This window comes from Tympanuchus pallidicinctus, unplaced genomic scaffold, assembly GCF_026119805.1.
Source record: "Tympanuchus pallidicinctus isolate F22 unplaced genomic scaffold, pur_lepc_1.0 scaffold58, whole genome shotgun sequence".
Taxonomy (NCBI): Eukaryota; Metazoa; Chordata; class Aves; order Galliformes; family Phasianidae; genus Tympanuchus; species Tympanuchus pallidicinctus.
Window position 1 is genome coordinate 154,682 of NW_026294778.1, and position 15,031 is coordinate 169,712.

The 15,031-nt window shown below is 61.8% G+C and overlaps 4 protein-coding genes across 4 annotated transcripts in view; 1 reads left to right on the forward strand and 3 right to left on the reverse strand.

The window, feature by feature from the left end:
* Positions 1-15,031, reverse strand: part of LOC128091986 (class II histocompatibility antigen, B-L beta chain-like) — an 83,755-nt gene that overhangs the window by 25,634 nt on the left and 43,090 nt on the right. The gene's annotated exons all lie outside the window — the stretch shown is intronic.
* On the forward strand, positions 577-3,645 carry LOC128091995 (class I histocompatibility antigen, F10 alpha chain-like). The gene is given in 9 exon segments (XM_052705430.1): positions 577-707; positions 709-770; positions 773-1,033; positions 1,279-1,554; positions 1,650-1,922; positions 2,003-2,098; positions 2,199-2,231; positions 2,389-2,421; positions 2,607-3,645. Coding segments are annotated over 9 exon segments (1,170 nt in total). The 5' UTR covers positions 577-591; the 3' UTR covers positions 2,627-3,645.
* On the reverse strand, positions 7,261-8,352 carry LOC128092004 (leukocyte receptor cluster member 9-like). The gene has a single exon (XM_052705440.1). The coding sequence runs from the start codon at positions 8,249-8,251 to the stop codon at positions 7,598-7,600; it is 654 nt and encodes a 217-aa protein (XP_052561400.1). The 5' UTR covers positions 8,252-8,352; the 3' UTR covers positions 7,261-7,597.
* On the reverse strand, positions 10,690-12,373 carry LOC128092002 (class II histocompatibility antigen, B-L beta chain-like). Its single transcript, XM_052705438.1, has 6 exons — positions 12,187-12,373; positions 11,509-11,778; positions 11,127-11,405; positions 10,934-11,044; positions 10,804-10,833; positions 10,690-10,718 (listed from the first exon to the last, which is right to left on the reverse strand). Exons 1-6 carry the CDS (start codon positions 12,356-12,358, stop codon positions 10,705-10,707), a joined length of 876 nt encoding a protein of 291 aa, XP_052561398.1. The 5' UTR covers positions 12,359-12,373; the 3' UTR covers positions 10,690-10,704.

Sequence of the window (15,031 nt, forward strand, 5' to 3'; positions counted from 1 at the left end):
CCACCGTAAGGGGGCGCTGAGCTGCCGCGGAGCCTCCCCTCGGTCTCCTCTCTGGGCAGAACAACCCGGAGAGCTCAGGTGCTGCTCACGCCGCTGCCCTCGGGTTCCCCGTCGTGTCAGCCGCACTGCAGAACTCTGCCGTTGTTTTCTCTCCGTCTCTGGAGGAGTTCCGGGAGCGTGGAGATGCGGCACTTGGGGACGGGGCTCAGAGCGACGGAGAAGGACGGGCTGGAGTCGGGTTGGCGATCCAGAGGTCATTTCCACGCCTGGGGTCTCGGTGCCTCTGTGCATCCAACCCATCCTCGCCGGGAGGAGCGAGCCGCGCATCCCACACCGCTGTGCTCCAGCGCTCGAGCGGGGCTCCCGCCGCCGCCCTTGGCCGCGCTCTGACGGCCGGCTCCTGCCCTTATCCTTATCGTCGTCCCCTCCCTTCCTGTGCGCGTTCGCTGTCCCTTTTGACAACCCTCGAGAGCGAGCTCTGCCCGGCGCCCGGTGACGTCACGCGCCCTCTCGGTCTCCATTGGCCAGGCCGTGGCGGAGGCACCAATGGGGACGCGGGGCGGGGCCGGAGGCGTCCCGGAGAGCGGCGCCATGGGTCCGAGCGAGGCGGTGCTGCTGGGGCTGCTGCTGGGGGTGCTGGGCGAGGCGGCGTGCGGTGAGTGTTGCGGGAACGGGCTGCCCCCGGCCCCGGGACCCGCGGCTCCTCGCTCCTGGGCTGCGTCCGCGGGATCCCCGCCCGCGGCTCACGACTCCGGCGCCGTCTGTCCCGCAGAGTCGCACTCCCTGCGGTACTTCCTGACGGGGATTACGGATCCCGGACCCGGGATGCCGCAGTTCGTGGCCGTCGGCTACGTGGACGGCACACCCTTCGGGAACTACAACAGCGAGCGCCGGACGGTGCAGCCCATCGTGGACTGGCTGGCACAGGAGGACGTGAAGCACTGGGATGCGGAGACCAAGAAGGCCCAGAGCGGTGAGCTGGATTTCTACGTGGCTCTGGACTGGCTCCAGGAGCACTACAACAAAAGCAGAGGTGAGCCGCAGTGGGCGGCGGGGCTGGGCTGGGGGATCCGTGGGGCGGGGGCTCGATGGGGTGTCTGTCGGCCCCACTGAGGCCCGGCTGCGCCCCCCGTGCAGCTGTGCTGGGCAATCCGTGTGTGGTGTTGCTCTCCCTGGGATGCCCCGTTCCTGAGCCCGCTCGCCCCATCCCAGCTCCGCGGTGCTTGTGGTGCCCCACAGCCCAAGAAGCCCCTCGCTGCCCACCCCGCTGTGTCTCAGGGTCTCACACGCTGCAGAAGATGTTCGGCTGTGACATCCTGGAGGACGGCAGCATCCAAGGGTACAATCAGGATGCGTTTGACGGCAGGGACTACATGGCCTTCGATATGAACACGATGACGTTCACCGCGGCGGATGCAGTGGCAGAAGTCACCAAGAGGAGATTGGAGGCGGAAGGGACATGCGCCGAGAGATGGAAGCACATGCTGGGCACTCTCTGCGTTGAGAACCTGAGAAGATACGTGGAGCACGGGAAGGCAGCGCTGAAGAGGAGAGGTGAGGATGGGAGGGGGCCGTGGGGCTGGGCTGGGTGTGGGGCAGGGGCTCGGCGTGAGGAGCTCAGCCCTGCCCGCAATGTCACCCATCTGCAGAGCGGCCCGAGGTGCGAGTGCGGGGGGAGGAGGCTGACGGGATCCTGACTTTGTCCTGCCGCGCTTACGGCTTCTACCCACGGCCCATCGCCATCGGCTGGATGAAGGACGGTGTGATCCAGGACCAGGAAACCCACTGGGGTGGCATCGTGCCCAACAGCGACGGCACCTACCACGCCTTGGCCACCATCGACGCGCTGCCGGGGGACGGGGACAAGTACCGTTGCCGTGTGGAGCACGCCAGCCTGCTCCAGCCCGGCCTCTTCTCCTGGGGTGAGCCTGGCAGTGGGGGTGCGTGGGGCTGGGGCTCAGAGTCCACCCCTTCCTTTCCTGACAACGCCGCTCTCCCGCAGAGCGGCAGCCCAACCTGATCCTCACTGTGGCCGGAGTGGTCTTCGTGGCTGTTGTCACTGCTGTCGTTGGATTGCTGGCATGGAAGCGCAAGTCAGGTAAAGGCAGAGGGCTGTGGGCAGAAGGCGGGGAGCAGCCAGACCCCCTTGGGAGTGCCTGCGCTCTGACAGGAGCCAACGCTGACACTTCTTTCTGCAGGGAAGGATGAGAAAGGTTACAGAGCTGCACTAGGTAAGCGATGAGGGCAGCACTGTCCCCTGCCGATGCTCGGGGTTGGGGCACTCTGGAGCCCCTCGTTGCTTTGGGGTCACAGTGGTGGTGGCGGCCCGATGCTCCGTGCCCCATAGCAAGCACAGAGCCAGGGCTCACGGTTCTGTCTCCCTTGCAGGCCACGGTGGGGAATCCAGCAGTTTGGCCACAGGTACGGTGTGGGACCGGGGATCAGGAGGGGTCCCTGAGGTTGGAGGGGTCTCGATTCCCTGCGTTCTTCTGTTGGACTCACAGCGGGGGCGATACTGGGCCCGGCTCTCCCTGCAGAGCCCCCAGAGCAGTGAGTCAGGACAGGGACGCGGCCGCACGTGACACCGTCTCTTCTCACCCCTGCAGGGAGTGAATCTTCCATCTGAGTGCTGTGCTACTTCAGCTGGCCCTGCATGCGTTTGGAGTTTGCGGGTGTGTGTATCTCAGCTCGACCTGCTGTGTCTTCTTGGGCTGACGTTCCTCTGCTCCGTCCCGTGAGGTTTTCTGCTGGGGGTGACCCACTTCCGGGCAGAGCGCTGTGCATCATTTTGGGGAAGGTACCATTGCAGACGCATCGGGATGAGAGCACTGGGTGCTGGGCCCAGGGGACAAGCGGAGCCTCTGGAAGAGGCCAAGAAGAAAAGAGTTCACGTCCCAAACACTCCGTAGAAGTGCAAAAGAAACGAGCACAGCAACGAGACGAGGAGCGTGTGGAGGAGGTGGTGTTGCGAAGGTGAGGCAGCCATGTCCTTCGCTCCTGGAGCTCTGCAGGTCCCACTGAGTAACAGCAGGAGAACTCAGACCAGGAGAATGTCTCGCAAAGTATGGCGATGCTCCACGTGGACCCAACCGGTGCTCATTTGGTGGGGTGGACAGCAAGAGACCCTCCGCCCCACCAACCCATTGCCAGAGCATTCAGATGGGCTCTGCCCACCACCGGAGACCCTTCTGGGATGGTGTGAAGAAGGACTCGGCTCTACCATAGGTGGGCGCAGGAACACAGAAAGCAAAGGTGCATAGGAACATATAAGGCGCCCCACACTTAGGGGAACAGCTGTGACATCGCTGGGTACAAGGGCAGTGAGTGCATCTTCATCTCTCTCCTCTCTCTTTCTCTTCCTCTCTTTCTTTCCAAGCCGTACCAGAATGTACCACAAGGCATCGCACCACAGCTTATTGCTAATTGGGTACATCATTGCGATTGTTCATATATTCAGCTTGACTGGAGTTACAGCACCAAATTGGGCATCCTTCAACCGGAGCTCAGCCCCTCCAGGGCCCTGACAGCTGAGAACAAGCTGGAGCATGAGGGGAGTTGTTTCCTGCCAAATGTCTTTGTACTCTTTGTGTGACGCCTTTGCAGTCAAATAAAGCTCAGCAGTTTGGATTGCTGGTTTGCAGCTCATCCTGCGTGCTGTCTGATTTGGGGTGGGGGGATCGTGTCCCCTTGCAGCTCAGGGCCCGGATGGGGCCCCATGGTGGACATCCTCTGCACTGCCCTCACCTATCAGGCCGCCGCGCGTGTTGTCGGAGAGGTTCCCCAAGTCAGACATCAGCTCTCCTTGCTGAATCCGCGCTGATTGATTGTTTTCCCCCTTCGTGTGCCTGGGAGTGGTGTCTGGGACGAGCTGCTCCAGCACCTTCCCAGGCACTGCGCTGAAGCCCTTTGCTCCCTAGGTCCTTCTTGCTCTTCCTTTGGTTGACATTTGGAGCTTGTAGGACCTTCTCCCAGTAACGCTACTCAGGGATGATGAAGGCCTTGCTGTGAGGGTGCCAGCTCCCAGCATCCATGGCTGCACCTCATCAGGGCCCTCTGAACAACGCGCTCCTCTCCCACCAGGGCAGCTCCTCTACTCCCCCCTTTCCTCCTGCTGTCCGGGCTCTGGGATTCTACGATCCTATGATTCCTGAAGGGCAGTCTTGCAGCTTGGCACTGAGCGGATGAAGACATTTGGTACCTCGGTCTCTTTCATGTCCCACGTCCACGTGTTCCTCGGCCCTTCATCTGCTCCCTATGTACAAACAGAACATCATGCGGGTAAGAGATGCTACGAAGAAAGCAGATTGCTCACCCCTGTCAGAAGATTCCAGGTTCGCAGGGGAAAGCTCCACCAAGGAGGGATCTCCGACCACAGATCCTCCCCAGTGGCTGTCAGCCCGTTGATGGGGTCTAAGGGAGTGCAGCCAGGCTCAAACCCTTCCTATCACACAGCTAAATTGCCTTCGCCTGCGCTGCCAGGGCTGACCAGTCCTTTCCCAGGCAATCCATCAGCGGATCTGGCCGGGACTCAGCAGTCGCCACAGAAGCAGTGACGCCGTGGGGCAGGGACACAGCGGAGCAATGATGCTACGGGGCAGCGTTGTTAGGGGGGAGCAGCACGGGGGAGCGCTGCTACGCGGCAATGACAGTTTTTGGTGCGGCGCTGTGGGGCACTGATGCTATTGGGCGGCTGTGGCAGCATAGCGAGAAAGAGATACGGAAGCGGAACGGCAAAGGGACGACCAGGAAGATTGCTCAGCGATCTCGGAACATCTCGGCGCACGGGGAAAAGGAAGGATCTCCAGGAAGGCCCTTCCACGGGATCCAAGAGAGGTGCGGCCCCCCCTTCCGATCACACCGCTGCACGGCCGCTACCTGCGCTGCCAGGGCTGAGCGGCCCGCTGCCAGGCGATCCATCAGCGGGCCGGGCCGGGACTCAGCACTTCCCGTTCGGCACCAAGAGCCCGAGGCGGCTGACAGCAAACGGCGACACGGGAGAGGATCTCAGCCGGCAGCCGGGCGGCGCTTCGCCCCCGGGGACAGCGGGCAGCGCCTGCGGGAAACGCGGCCCGGTGCGGCTTCAGGCCGTGGAGCAGCGCAGGAAGCCCCGGGACGGAGCGGGGAACGATCGCAGCGGAGAAAGCCGGCGGAGCGAGCGACGCGCCGTGACGTCACCGCGCGCCATGATGACGTCACGTCCGGCCTGCAGCGGAAGCGGAGTGCGGACGGGCGGGGGGGGAGTGGGACGGGGCGGGAGCGGCGCTGCCGCAGTTCGTATCCGGGGCTGCGGCGCGGAGCCGGGGGGCGGTGGGTGGCGGCCGGCGGGACGCGCGGACGGCGCGGGGCTGCAGCAGCGCTGCGCGGGGCGGCTGAGAGCAGGCGGTGAGGCCCGGCCCGCACTGTGCTGCGCCGCGTCCCGTCCCGTCCCGTTCCGCAGCGCTGCGGGAAGCGATGGGAGCGGCTGCGGTGCAGCGCTTCGCTTACTGCAAACGGCGCGTGTTTACGATGGGCGGCGGCTTGGCAAGACGGGCGTAGAAAGAAATGGGAGGAGCGAGAGAGGCGTGTGAGCCGCGGAAGGTATTGTTAATGCAGACGGCGTGAAGGTGCTGGGTGTGCAGAGGCCTCTTCTGCAGGGAGAAACGGGGTGAGCTGCCAGCAGCTTCCGTCAGTGCCCGCCGAGCGGCGAGCTGAAGTCGTGGGCAGTGCCTGAAGGGAGGCTCCGTGAAAGCTGGGATGGGGCTGTTTGATAAGGGTGTGTGGCGACAGGATGAGGGGAAACGGCTTTCAAGTGGAAGGAGGTCGATTTAGGCTGGCTGTTAGGAGGAAATTATTTCCTGAGAGGGAGCAGCTTGTGGATGCCCCCGCCCTGGAGGCATTCAGTGCCAGGCAGGACGGGGCTGTGGGAGGTGTCCCAGCCTGGAGCAGGGGATTGGAACTGGATGATCTGAAAGGTCTCTTGTAAGCCAAGCCATTCGGTGGTTCTGTGATCCTTTGGGAACTGCAGAGGAGAATGGCTTGAAGGAAACAGGAGCACTGCAGATGCAGTGTGCAGTTCAGAGAGCACCTCTGTGCAGTGAGAGCAGGGAGCGCCTGAAGCAATACGGCCCAGACACAGAGAGCAGCTCAGAACGGTGATGGAACCGTGGAAACACGAGGCTGGAGTGGAGCTACAAGATCATCCCATCCAACCGTCCTCCTCCCACCGCTACCACCGCTGAGCTACTCAGCTTTATCTTGTGGCACCTCGACCAGAGTGTCAGTGGTCTGTGGGCTGGTTCGGCCTGGTTCCGTGACTGGCGGGAGGGGGGATCTGTGGATCCGCACCCTGGAAAATGGAAATGGGAAAAAGGATGAAGAGATGGGCTCTGAAACAGAACAGAAGCGACGATCTGAAAGGAAACAAACTAATTTGCTAGAAAAGATATCGGAATGCCAGATAACACTCTGTAATACAAAATAATACAAGATCATTAGAATATGAGCTAAAAAATCAAATGCAAAGAGAGAGAGTGTCCAAAAGCCAAAGGCCTTACGCTCATGCTGAGGCAGACGGGCAGCAGAGGTGAGCCAGACGATGAAAAGGGCCATCAGGTGACCTCCCAAGGCCTTCTGTCTTTTCCCTCTGAGCAGAAATGGTAACAGAACAGTGAACAGCACCCCACGGCCAAGAGGACCCAGTGTCCGTGTTCACATATCCTCATCCCTGACACCGAAGGGATTCTGGTGCCTTTGTTTGGGTGCAGAATGTACACCCGTGGGCAAGGGGACCCTCTGTCCATGTCCCTGTAGTGTAGTGACAGAGCTCAGGGGGCTTTGGCATCAACGTCCCCCCCGTGGCCCAGAGGGACCCAATGTCCACGTCGCCATACCCGTGTCCCCCGTGCCAAGGCAACCTCGGTGTCACCCATGGAGGACAGAAGGTGTCCGGGTGCCACGTCCCCATGTCATTGTTGCCAGGAGCCAAGGAGACCTCAGTACCACTTTCTTTGGGGTACGGTAAGGACGCCCGGTGCGTCCTCGTCCCCATGACAAAAGGAGCCCGGTGTCCTGGTCCAGGTTTTCCTGTCCTCAGGGCCGAGGGGACCTCAGTGTCACCTTTGGGGTACCAGAAGGGTCCCCCACATCCATGTCCCCGATGCCAAAGGGACACCACTGTCACCTCTGGGGTCCAAGTGTCCATCTCCGTGTGTTTGTGGCACAGAAGGGTCCCCGACATCCCCAGTGCTGAGAGGACCTCACTGTCACCGTGGGACTACAGAACAGGGTGAGGCGTTCATGTCACCGCCATGTTATCCCAGTGCTAAAGGGACGTCCGTGTCACTTTCAGGGTACAGAAGGGCCCCAAGCGTGTGTGCGCCCTATGTCCGTGAGCCTGTGCCCAAGGGGATCCCATGTGCACGTCCCCATGTCCCCAATGCAAAAGGGATTTTGGTGCCCTTTTTTTGGATACAGAAGGGAACCCTGTGCCCACGTCACTGCAGCCGAGGGCTCCTCCAGGAGTGCGCATCCCCACGTCCCCAGCACAGAGGGGACCTCACCGTCACCTCCGGGGTACAGAAGGGCCCCCGACGGCATTTCGGGGGTTCGTCGCCCTCCCTCACTCCCCCCAGCCCTCCCCCAGCTCCTCCAGCACCTCCCGCATGGTCCCCGTCCCCCCCCCCGACCCGAACACGCGATCGATGCGCTTCTCCCGGTCCCACACGCAGCGCCCGCGGTAGCGGATGCGCACGATGCGGTGTTCGGGCACCGCCAGGTCCGCGGGCCCCGCGTCGCACAGCGGCCCCGTGAAGAACTCCAGCAGCGGCCGCTCCACGACGCCCACGAAGCGGTCGCGGTGCTCCACGGTGGCGGCCGCGGGGTCCGCTCGAGGGTCCCAGCGGAGGCGGCTGAGGACGGCGGCGGCGCGGCGCAGCGGCGGCTTCTTCCCCGCCGCTCCCGGTTCCTCCCGCGTCGCTGCCGGTTCCGGGCCGGCGGTCGGACTCCGCCCCGGGTGCGGGCGGCGGCAGCGCGGCCCGAAACGGCAGCGGCCCTCCAGGAACCAACGGCACGGGGCGGGCGCCGGGGCCGGAACCGGTTCCGCGCCGCCGGGACGCCGATCCGGGTCCGGGTCCTCGGGACCGCGATTCAGATCGGGCTCCGCGTTCGCGGGTCCGGGCGCCGGGTCCGCGCCCGCGTTCGGGTCTGGTTCCGCGAGTCCGGAGCGCGGCTCCGGTCCCGGCTGCGGGGATCCGGGCCGCAGACCGCCGTCCATGGGTCCGCGGTGCGGGTCCGGGTGCGGCAGCGGGCCCGTGAGTCCGGGGGCCGGAACCGGGTCCGTTCGGTGGCTTCGGGAGCGGCACCGGGCGCGGTGCGGGCAAAGAGCAGCGTGGGACGGGGCGGGGCCAGGACAGAAAGGGGGCGTGGCTGATGGCACGAAGGAGCGTGGCTAACGGCGATGGGCGTGGCTGGAATCGGACCGACGGCGTGCGGGGGCGTGGCCAAACGGAAAGGGCGTGGTTTAGCCAAAAAGCGACGGGCGCAGGGCATGGGGGCGTGGCCAGGAATGGTAGGGGCGTGGCTTCAAAACTGAGACGCCCCGGGGGGCGTGGCCAGGTTACGGCGCGGGGCGTGGCCAAGGAGCTGCACCGGTGCCTATGGGCGTCTGGTTGTGTTTGACCTGAATGAGTATCAGTGCAGCCATTCACATCCCACTCCCCCCCCCCCATGGTCCACGGCACCATTTATTGCCTTTTCACCTCCAATTTCCCTCACTGCACCGGGTCAACTGCCCCCATCTCTTCTTAATTTTGAGTTTTTCCCTCCCTTCCTTCCTTCATTGCCTCCTTCCTTCTTTCCTCCCTGCCTCCCTTCTTATCTCCATCCCTCCCTGCCTCCCTTCCTACTTTCCTTCCGTACTCCTCATGAGAGGCAGATGAGGCAACACGGAGCCTTCCATGGGCAGCAGTTGTTAGGATGAGCCCTCGGTGGGGAGTGTTTGATGAGAATGTGTGCTTGGTTCAGGGCGTAGGGATGGAGCAGGCTCCCTCTGCACGCGGGGTTTTGAAAGACATTCCAAATGAAGCTGACAGCCGCTGGGACTTCCCTTTGGAGCCCTTTTTCATACCGACCCGAGCTGGGGTTGGCGTTTGGATCACGGAATCAATAAGGTTGGAAAATGTGAGAGGCGGGTGGTGTTTTTGCAGTGGAAGTTTCCAGTGTTTTCTGTCTGTAGTCTCGGCCCTGACCGAACTGAAAACCTTCCTGCGAAACAGTGATACAAGTTGTTTTTCACCAAGAAAGCTGCTGAACGGAGTAAAGTGCGGATTGGGGCGTTTCGGCTCAGGTAGGATTGAGACAGGCACGAGGCAAAGGAAACAGGCAGGGCGGGGAGAGCCTAGCGCAGCACGGAACCAATGTGCTTCCCTTTGGAAACACTGCCCTCCTACCTGTGTAGGAAAGCACAGGCCATACCTAAAAACAACAAGTTGGTACCAGACCTTCTATTGTGGCAACAGCGTCGGGAAGATGGTGACCAGGAGAAGCTCCACCAACCTGTGCCAGGAGAGGAATTACCGCGTCGGACCCGGGGATGGAACTGAACGAATGGACTGCTGTGCAATTTCTGCCTTTGGCCAGCAGGGGCCCATTGTTGCAATGATGGACAGACTTTGCTGCTATCACAAAGATCTTTGCCTGCTTAAAAATCTACGATTCGGAGCGTTTTCCTCAGCGATGGATGACACAGGGAACGCGCGGTGATCACGAGGGGTGGGATCATGGCGAGGCCGTGGGGCGACCGCGGGCTGAGCACGGGATGACAGTGAAGGGAACACAGAGGGAAACACCATAGGATCACGGGGAGGAGCGTCAGGTGGGAATGAGGTTGTGAAGAGGTGGGCATGGGGTGGCCATGGGGCAAGACGTGTCAGCGCCCTCCACCCAACGCCCAGCCAATCCCCGAGCGTCAAGCATCGTCTGTATTCTGCCCAACTCCACACAGCTTTAAGGCCTTCCGCATGGCGTCACGTATGCTTGGATGAGGACACCTGTCCTGGCTCCACGTCATCATGGCAATGGTTCTTCCCCTCTCCGTGGCCCGGCCCGGCCTCAGGAGCGCTCCATCACTCAGCAACAGCCAAAAAAGCAGCGTGCTACTCGCAGTGTCTGAGCTGGAACCAGAACACTGCGAGGTCATTTCGATGGGAACACCGAGTGATCGCCAGGTGTCACGGCCTAAGCGTAACACAGCCAGGAGATGGGTGAGAAAGTGGGTGCAGAATGTGTGTCTCCGGGATGACCGCGGGGTAATGATGGTGAGGACATGGGTTGGCATGCTGAGAACACGGTGGCAACATCGGGTGACCACAGGGTTGCTAGGAAGGAGTCTCAGGGGGAAAAATGGCTTGAGAGTGAAGGGATCGGAAGGGGAAAGTCTGGCCAGTGTGGGGTGAGCACGGGTAACCCTGTGGGTCATATGAGGCAAAGATGGTGTTGTGATGGGTGATGGGGTGACAAAGAGGTGACCACTGGGTGACCACGGCGGGGTGTCATTGGGTGACCACAGTAAGGAAGGGGAAGGACCACGGAGTCAACAGCTCAGCGAGTTCTAATTGAGAAGGGGACAGAGCAGGCTGTGCAGGGGCAGCAGGGAACGCGGTGACAACGCAAAGGGAAACTCTAGCTCCTGGCTGGGGAGCGCAGGACATGCTGGTGGAGCAGCAGCTGCTAGTTGAGGATCCCTGCAGGGAAAGGGGGAGAAATGAGGACCGCAGTGAGCTTGGGGCTCCCGGGTACAGCGCTGTCACTGGGGGAATGAGAAATTACCTGGAGTGGTTGGATCGGGGTGCCCTGAAACTGAGCGAGACGAGGTCATGGTCACATTGAGCGAGCGTGGCCACAGCTCACCGCCGCCATCTCCTTCCCCACAGCACAGCCCCGCTGCCCCACTGCTCACCTTTCTTAGTGTGCAGGAAGAGGAAGAGCCCCAGCGCCAGGTAGACGAGCCCCACCACAAAGCCCCCGATGCCCACCAGCAGCTTGCTCCTGCCCACATCCACCAGCGGCTCTGCAGGGACAGGAAGGGGAGCTCAGGTTCTGAAGGCCACGCTCCCACTCCCCCCAGAGCCGACAGGGGCGAGGGGCCTTACCCCAGGGCTGGCCGATGGGCTGCCGCAGGCTGGTGTGCTCCACCCGGCACGCGTAGCTGTCCCCGTGCCGTGGGCTGGTCTCCAGCAGCACCAGCACCTGGTAGGTCCAGTCCCCGTTCTGGATCACGTCCGTGGACACGACGCGCTCCGTCTCCTCCCGCCCATTCTGGAACCACTTCACTTCGATCTCGGGTGGGTAGAAGCCCGTCACGTAGCAAGCCAGCCGGTCGCTTTGGGGCTGGGAGCCCGACTGCAGCGCACAGATCCTCACCTTGGGCTCTGCCGGGGGACAGAGGGAGAGCGTTGGGGACGGGCTGTGAGAGCGCCGCGTGTGCTCATCAGCGCTGTGCCCGTCGCGAGCTGTGCGGACGCGTGAACTCACCTCTCTTCCGCAGCGTCACAGGGGCCACTGTCTCGTGGTTGTAGTTGCAGAGCATTTCCACCGCAGCCCTGTTCTTCTCCAGCACGTCCGGCTGGCTGTTGAAGAGCCGAGCAGAAGGCTCTCCCAGGACCGTGTCGGCCACGAAGAGACCGACGTCGCTGTCGAAGTGCACGTACTGCTGCCGGTTGTAGACGTGCCTCACCAGAAACCTCGTCCGCTCGGTGCCATTGAGGAAGCGGCACTCAACTGTAGCGCTCCACTGGAAAAACGCTGCGGGGAGAGGGCGCCGTCACGGAGCGCAGCGGCCCCTCGCCGGACCCGAGAGCCCCTCCCCGCCCTCGCTCCGTCCCGGCCCCACCCCGCGCCCCCCACGGCTGCGGTGCCGCTGGCGTCCCGGAGCCCCGGGGCTCCGAACGCCGCGCGCGGGGCTGGGATGGGTGCCGGGAGAGCCCGGCAGGGACCGGCCTGCACCATCCCCACCCCGGCTCTCCGCGCTCACCCGAGGGCCGCGTGCCAGCGGCCAGCCGTGCTCCCAGCGCCACCGATGCCACCAGCACGGCCCCGGCCGCCACCGCACGGCCGCTCCCCATGGCTGCTGTGGGAGGACGATGAAGGGAGCAGGGAGTGCCTGGGCTGGGCGGCATCACCCGTCTCCGGGCAGATCTCCATTGCGGGTACCTCGATCAGCCCTGGCGTGACGGCGCCGTCCTGCGTGCCGTCCGTCTGTGTGTCTGTCTGTCTGTCTGCTCCGAGGAATGCTCGCTGCCGCTGCTCTGCCTGGGAACAGCCGTATCGCTCCCAGTGCTCCACCACTGCCTGAGCCCCACGGGTGGCCCCGTGCTCCCTCCATGACATTGCCACGCTCGCTCAGTGGTTGCCACGCGGTTTCACTGTCCTCGCACCATGCTCAACTCTTTATCATCCCTTTCTCACTCCGTGTTCCGCTCATATTACTCCTGTCGTCTCCGCATGGACACCTGACAGAAATGCCACTGTCTGCCCTTCGTCTTCTCATTGTCACCCGCTGTTTGCTCCAGCACCCTCCTGCTTACTCCACGCTCCCCCCTTTGATCCATGATCCCCACGGTCCATCCATAGCGAACCCACGATCCTCCAGTGCTCTCACCACGCTCACCTGTTTGTCACCCCATGTCTGCTCCAGCACCCAAGGGCAGGTGCCCATTCAGGGGATGCGTGGGGCAGGATTGGGATGCAGACAGTGAGGGCACCCGGGATATTACCTCTCCTCACAGGAGGCCCTGCTTGGCACAAGCACCTCTCATCTTGAGATGATTTCCACAGTGCCCACAGCCGGGCCCAGGGCGCTCACAGGGTCTCACTTCTCTCAGAGGTGGCCGGGGCAGCATTTCATTTCATTTCATTTCATTTCATTTCATTTCATTTCATTTCTCTTCCCCCTCCAGTATTTCATGGTGGCCAAATGTAAGAGGCAGCCCTGTGACGCAGAGCTCTCTCCATACACCAGTGACAGATGCCACCAGCCCTGCTGCTAACTGCTCTGTGGGACACGCTCAGTTGCTTCCTGTGCCACTTCCCAGGCTCTTTCCATTCTTTCCGGCCTGTGGTCGCTCTATGCTCATCCCAGTGTCATTGCATGGTCAGTTGGTGGCCACACAATATTCTGCCCACGGTCTCTCCATGCTCACCCCACAGTTCCTTCACACTTCCTTCATAGTAACTTCATGGTCACCCGATGGTCCCCCTGCTCTCCCCGTGGTTATCCCAAGATACCCCCATAATCGCCTCTTTGCCCCCCATTCTTATGGGCTGTTACCTCTGATGTCTTACCGCGGTCACATCATGTTCTCCCCGTGGTCCCCTTTGATCACCCCATGGTCACCCACGGTTGCCCTCACGGACCTCCCAGACCTCACAGCGCTGTTGCGCGGGGCTGCAAACGCTGCAGTGACACAGGTCAGCAGTGGGGCTGGGCTGTGTCCAAGCACCCTTCCTCTGACCAAGCACCCCAAGGACAGGACCCACATAAGGGGATGTGTGGGTCAGGATGGGGATGCGGGGCTATGATGGCACACGGGACGCTCAGCCTCATCACAGCGGGCTCCTGTGGCTGCAGGCACCATTCATCTGCACGACCTTGAGCACGAGGACGGTGCCTGTGTCGATGCTGGCCGTAGCCATGGTCAGGCCTGTGGTGCACACCAGAGTCTCAGTGCTCTTGGAGGTGAGCAGGAGCAGCTGGGGCTGTGCTGGGGGATGCAGTGGTGTTGAGCTGTGACCATGCTGACCTCGTCTCGCTCAGTTTCAGGGCACCCCGATCCAACCACTCCAGGTAATTTCTCATTCCCCAGTGACATCACTGTGCTCAGAGGAGCCCGAAAACCACTCTGGTCCTCCCTTTCCCTGCAGGGATTCTGAATTACGAGCTGCCCCACACTGCTGCTCCACCAGCATGTCCTGCGCTCCCCAGCCAGGAGCTAGAGTTTCCCTTTGTGTTGTCACCGCGTTCCCTGCTGCCCCTGCACAGCCTGCTCTGTCCCCTTCTCAATTAGAACTCGCTGAGCTGTTGACTCCGTGGTCCTTCCCCTTCCTTACTGTGGTCACCCAAAGATACCCCGCTGTGGTCACCCAGTGGTCACCTCTTTGTCACCCCATCACAACACCATCTTTGCCCCATGTGACCCACATGATTACCCATGGTCACCCTACGATGGCCAGACTTTCCCCTTCTGATCCCTGACCTATTTGTCACCACATTCTTATCCACGGTCACCTCATGACTGTGTCGTGTTTTGGCTGTGACACCCCATGATCACCCAGTGTTCCTGTCGCAGTGTCCTCGTTCCAACTCAGACACTCTTTGGTGGCCCAAGGATCTGTAGGGACCCCCATGGAGCTCAGCAGTGGGACGTGGCCATGGTCAGGCCCATGGTGCACACCAGAGTCTCAGTGCTCTCGGAGGTGAGCAGGAGCAGCTGGGGCTTTCAAGTGCAACAAGGGATCACAAGGTGAGCGCCGAGCTACCATGAGGTGAACCTTGGGAACCACAGAGATAATATGAGGGCGATGGTTTTGACTGGGAGACGATGAGGACAGAGATGATGAGACCCCTGAGTCCCCCTGCCTTCCTTTCATAGTGACCTCAGTAGTTTGGGCAGAGGCAGAAGTGACGGGGCTCTTCACCTCTGACACTACGGTGGTGAGCGCTCACGTGAGGGCTGGATCCAGGGCCCACACAGGGAAATGCCCGGCCATGTCTGCGTTCACCCAGACAGAACCGCTATGAAAGGAGACTTTGTTCAGGCTGTCCATTTCACCCAGTGCCTCGAACCTCCTCCTGCTGATAAGGCCAGTCCCTGCACAAGGAGCATCATCTCTTAGGGCAGGGAGCTGAGCTGCACAAAGCAGATAAAAAGCTTTGTGGTATTGGACAGAGAAAGACGGGTGGTTTAACAACGCTACTGCAACTGCAGACAACACTCAGCCTGGTCCCTGGTGACCCACAGAAACAGAGCTCCGCTTCAGGCCTCGCTCTGCAGCTTGG

Bases quoted from the DNA above. Each gene is read 5' to 3' on its own strand.
- LOC128092002 (XM_052705438.1), bottom strand. From the start codon at position 12,358: ATGGAGGGAGCACGGGGCCACCCGTGGGGCTCAGGCAGTGGTGGAGCA. The intron at 11,045-11,126 runs GTAAGGCCCCTC...CTGTCCCTGCAG, and splicing joins GCCCATCGGCCAGCCCTGGG to AGCCGCTGGTGGATGTGGGC. The intron at 10,834-10,933 runs GTGAGCAGTGGG...CGTCTCGCTCAG, and splicing joins CTTCCTGCACACTAAGAAAG to TTTCAGGGCACCCCGATCCA.
- LOC128092004 (XM_052705440.1), bottom strand. From the start codon at position 8,251: ATGGACGGCGGTCTGCGGCCCGGATCCCCGCAGCCGGGACCGGAGCCG.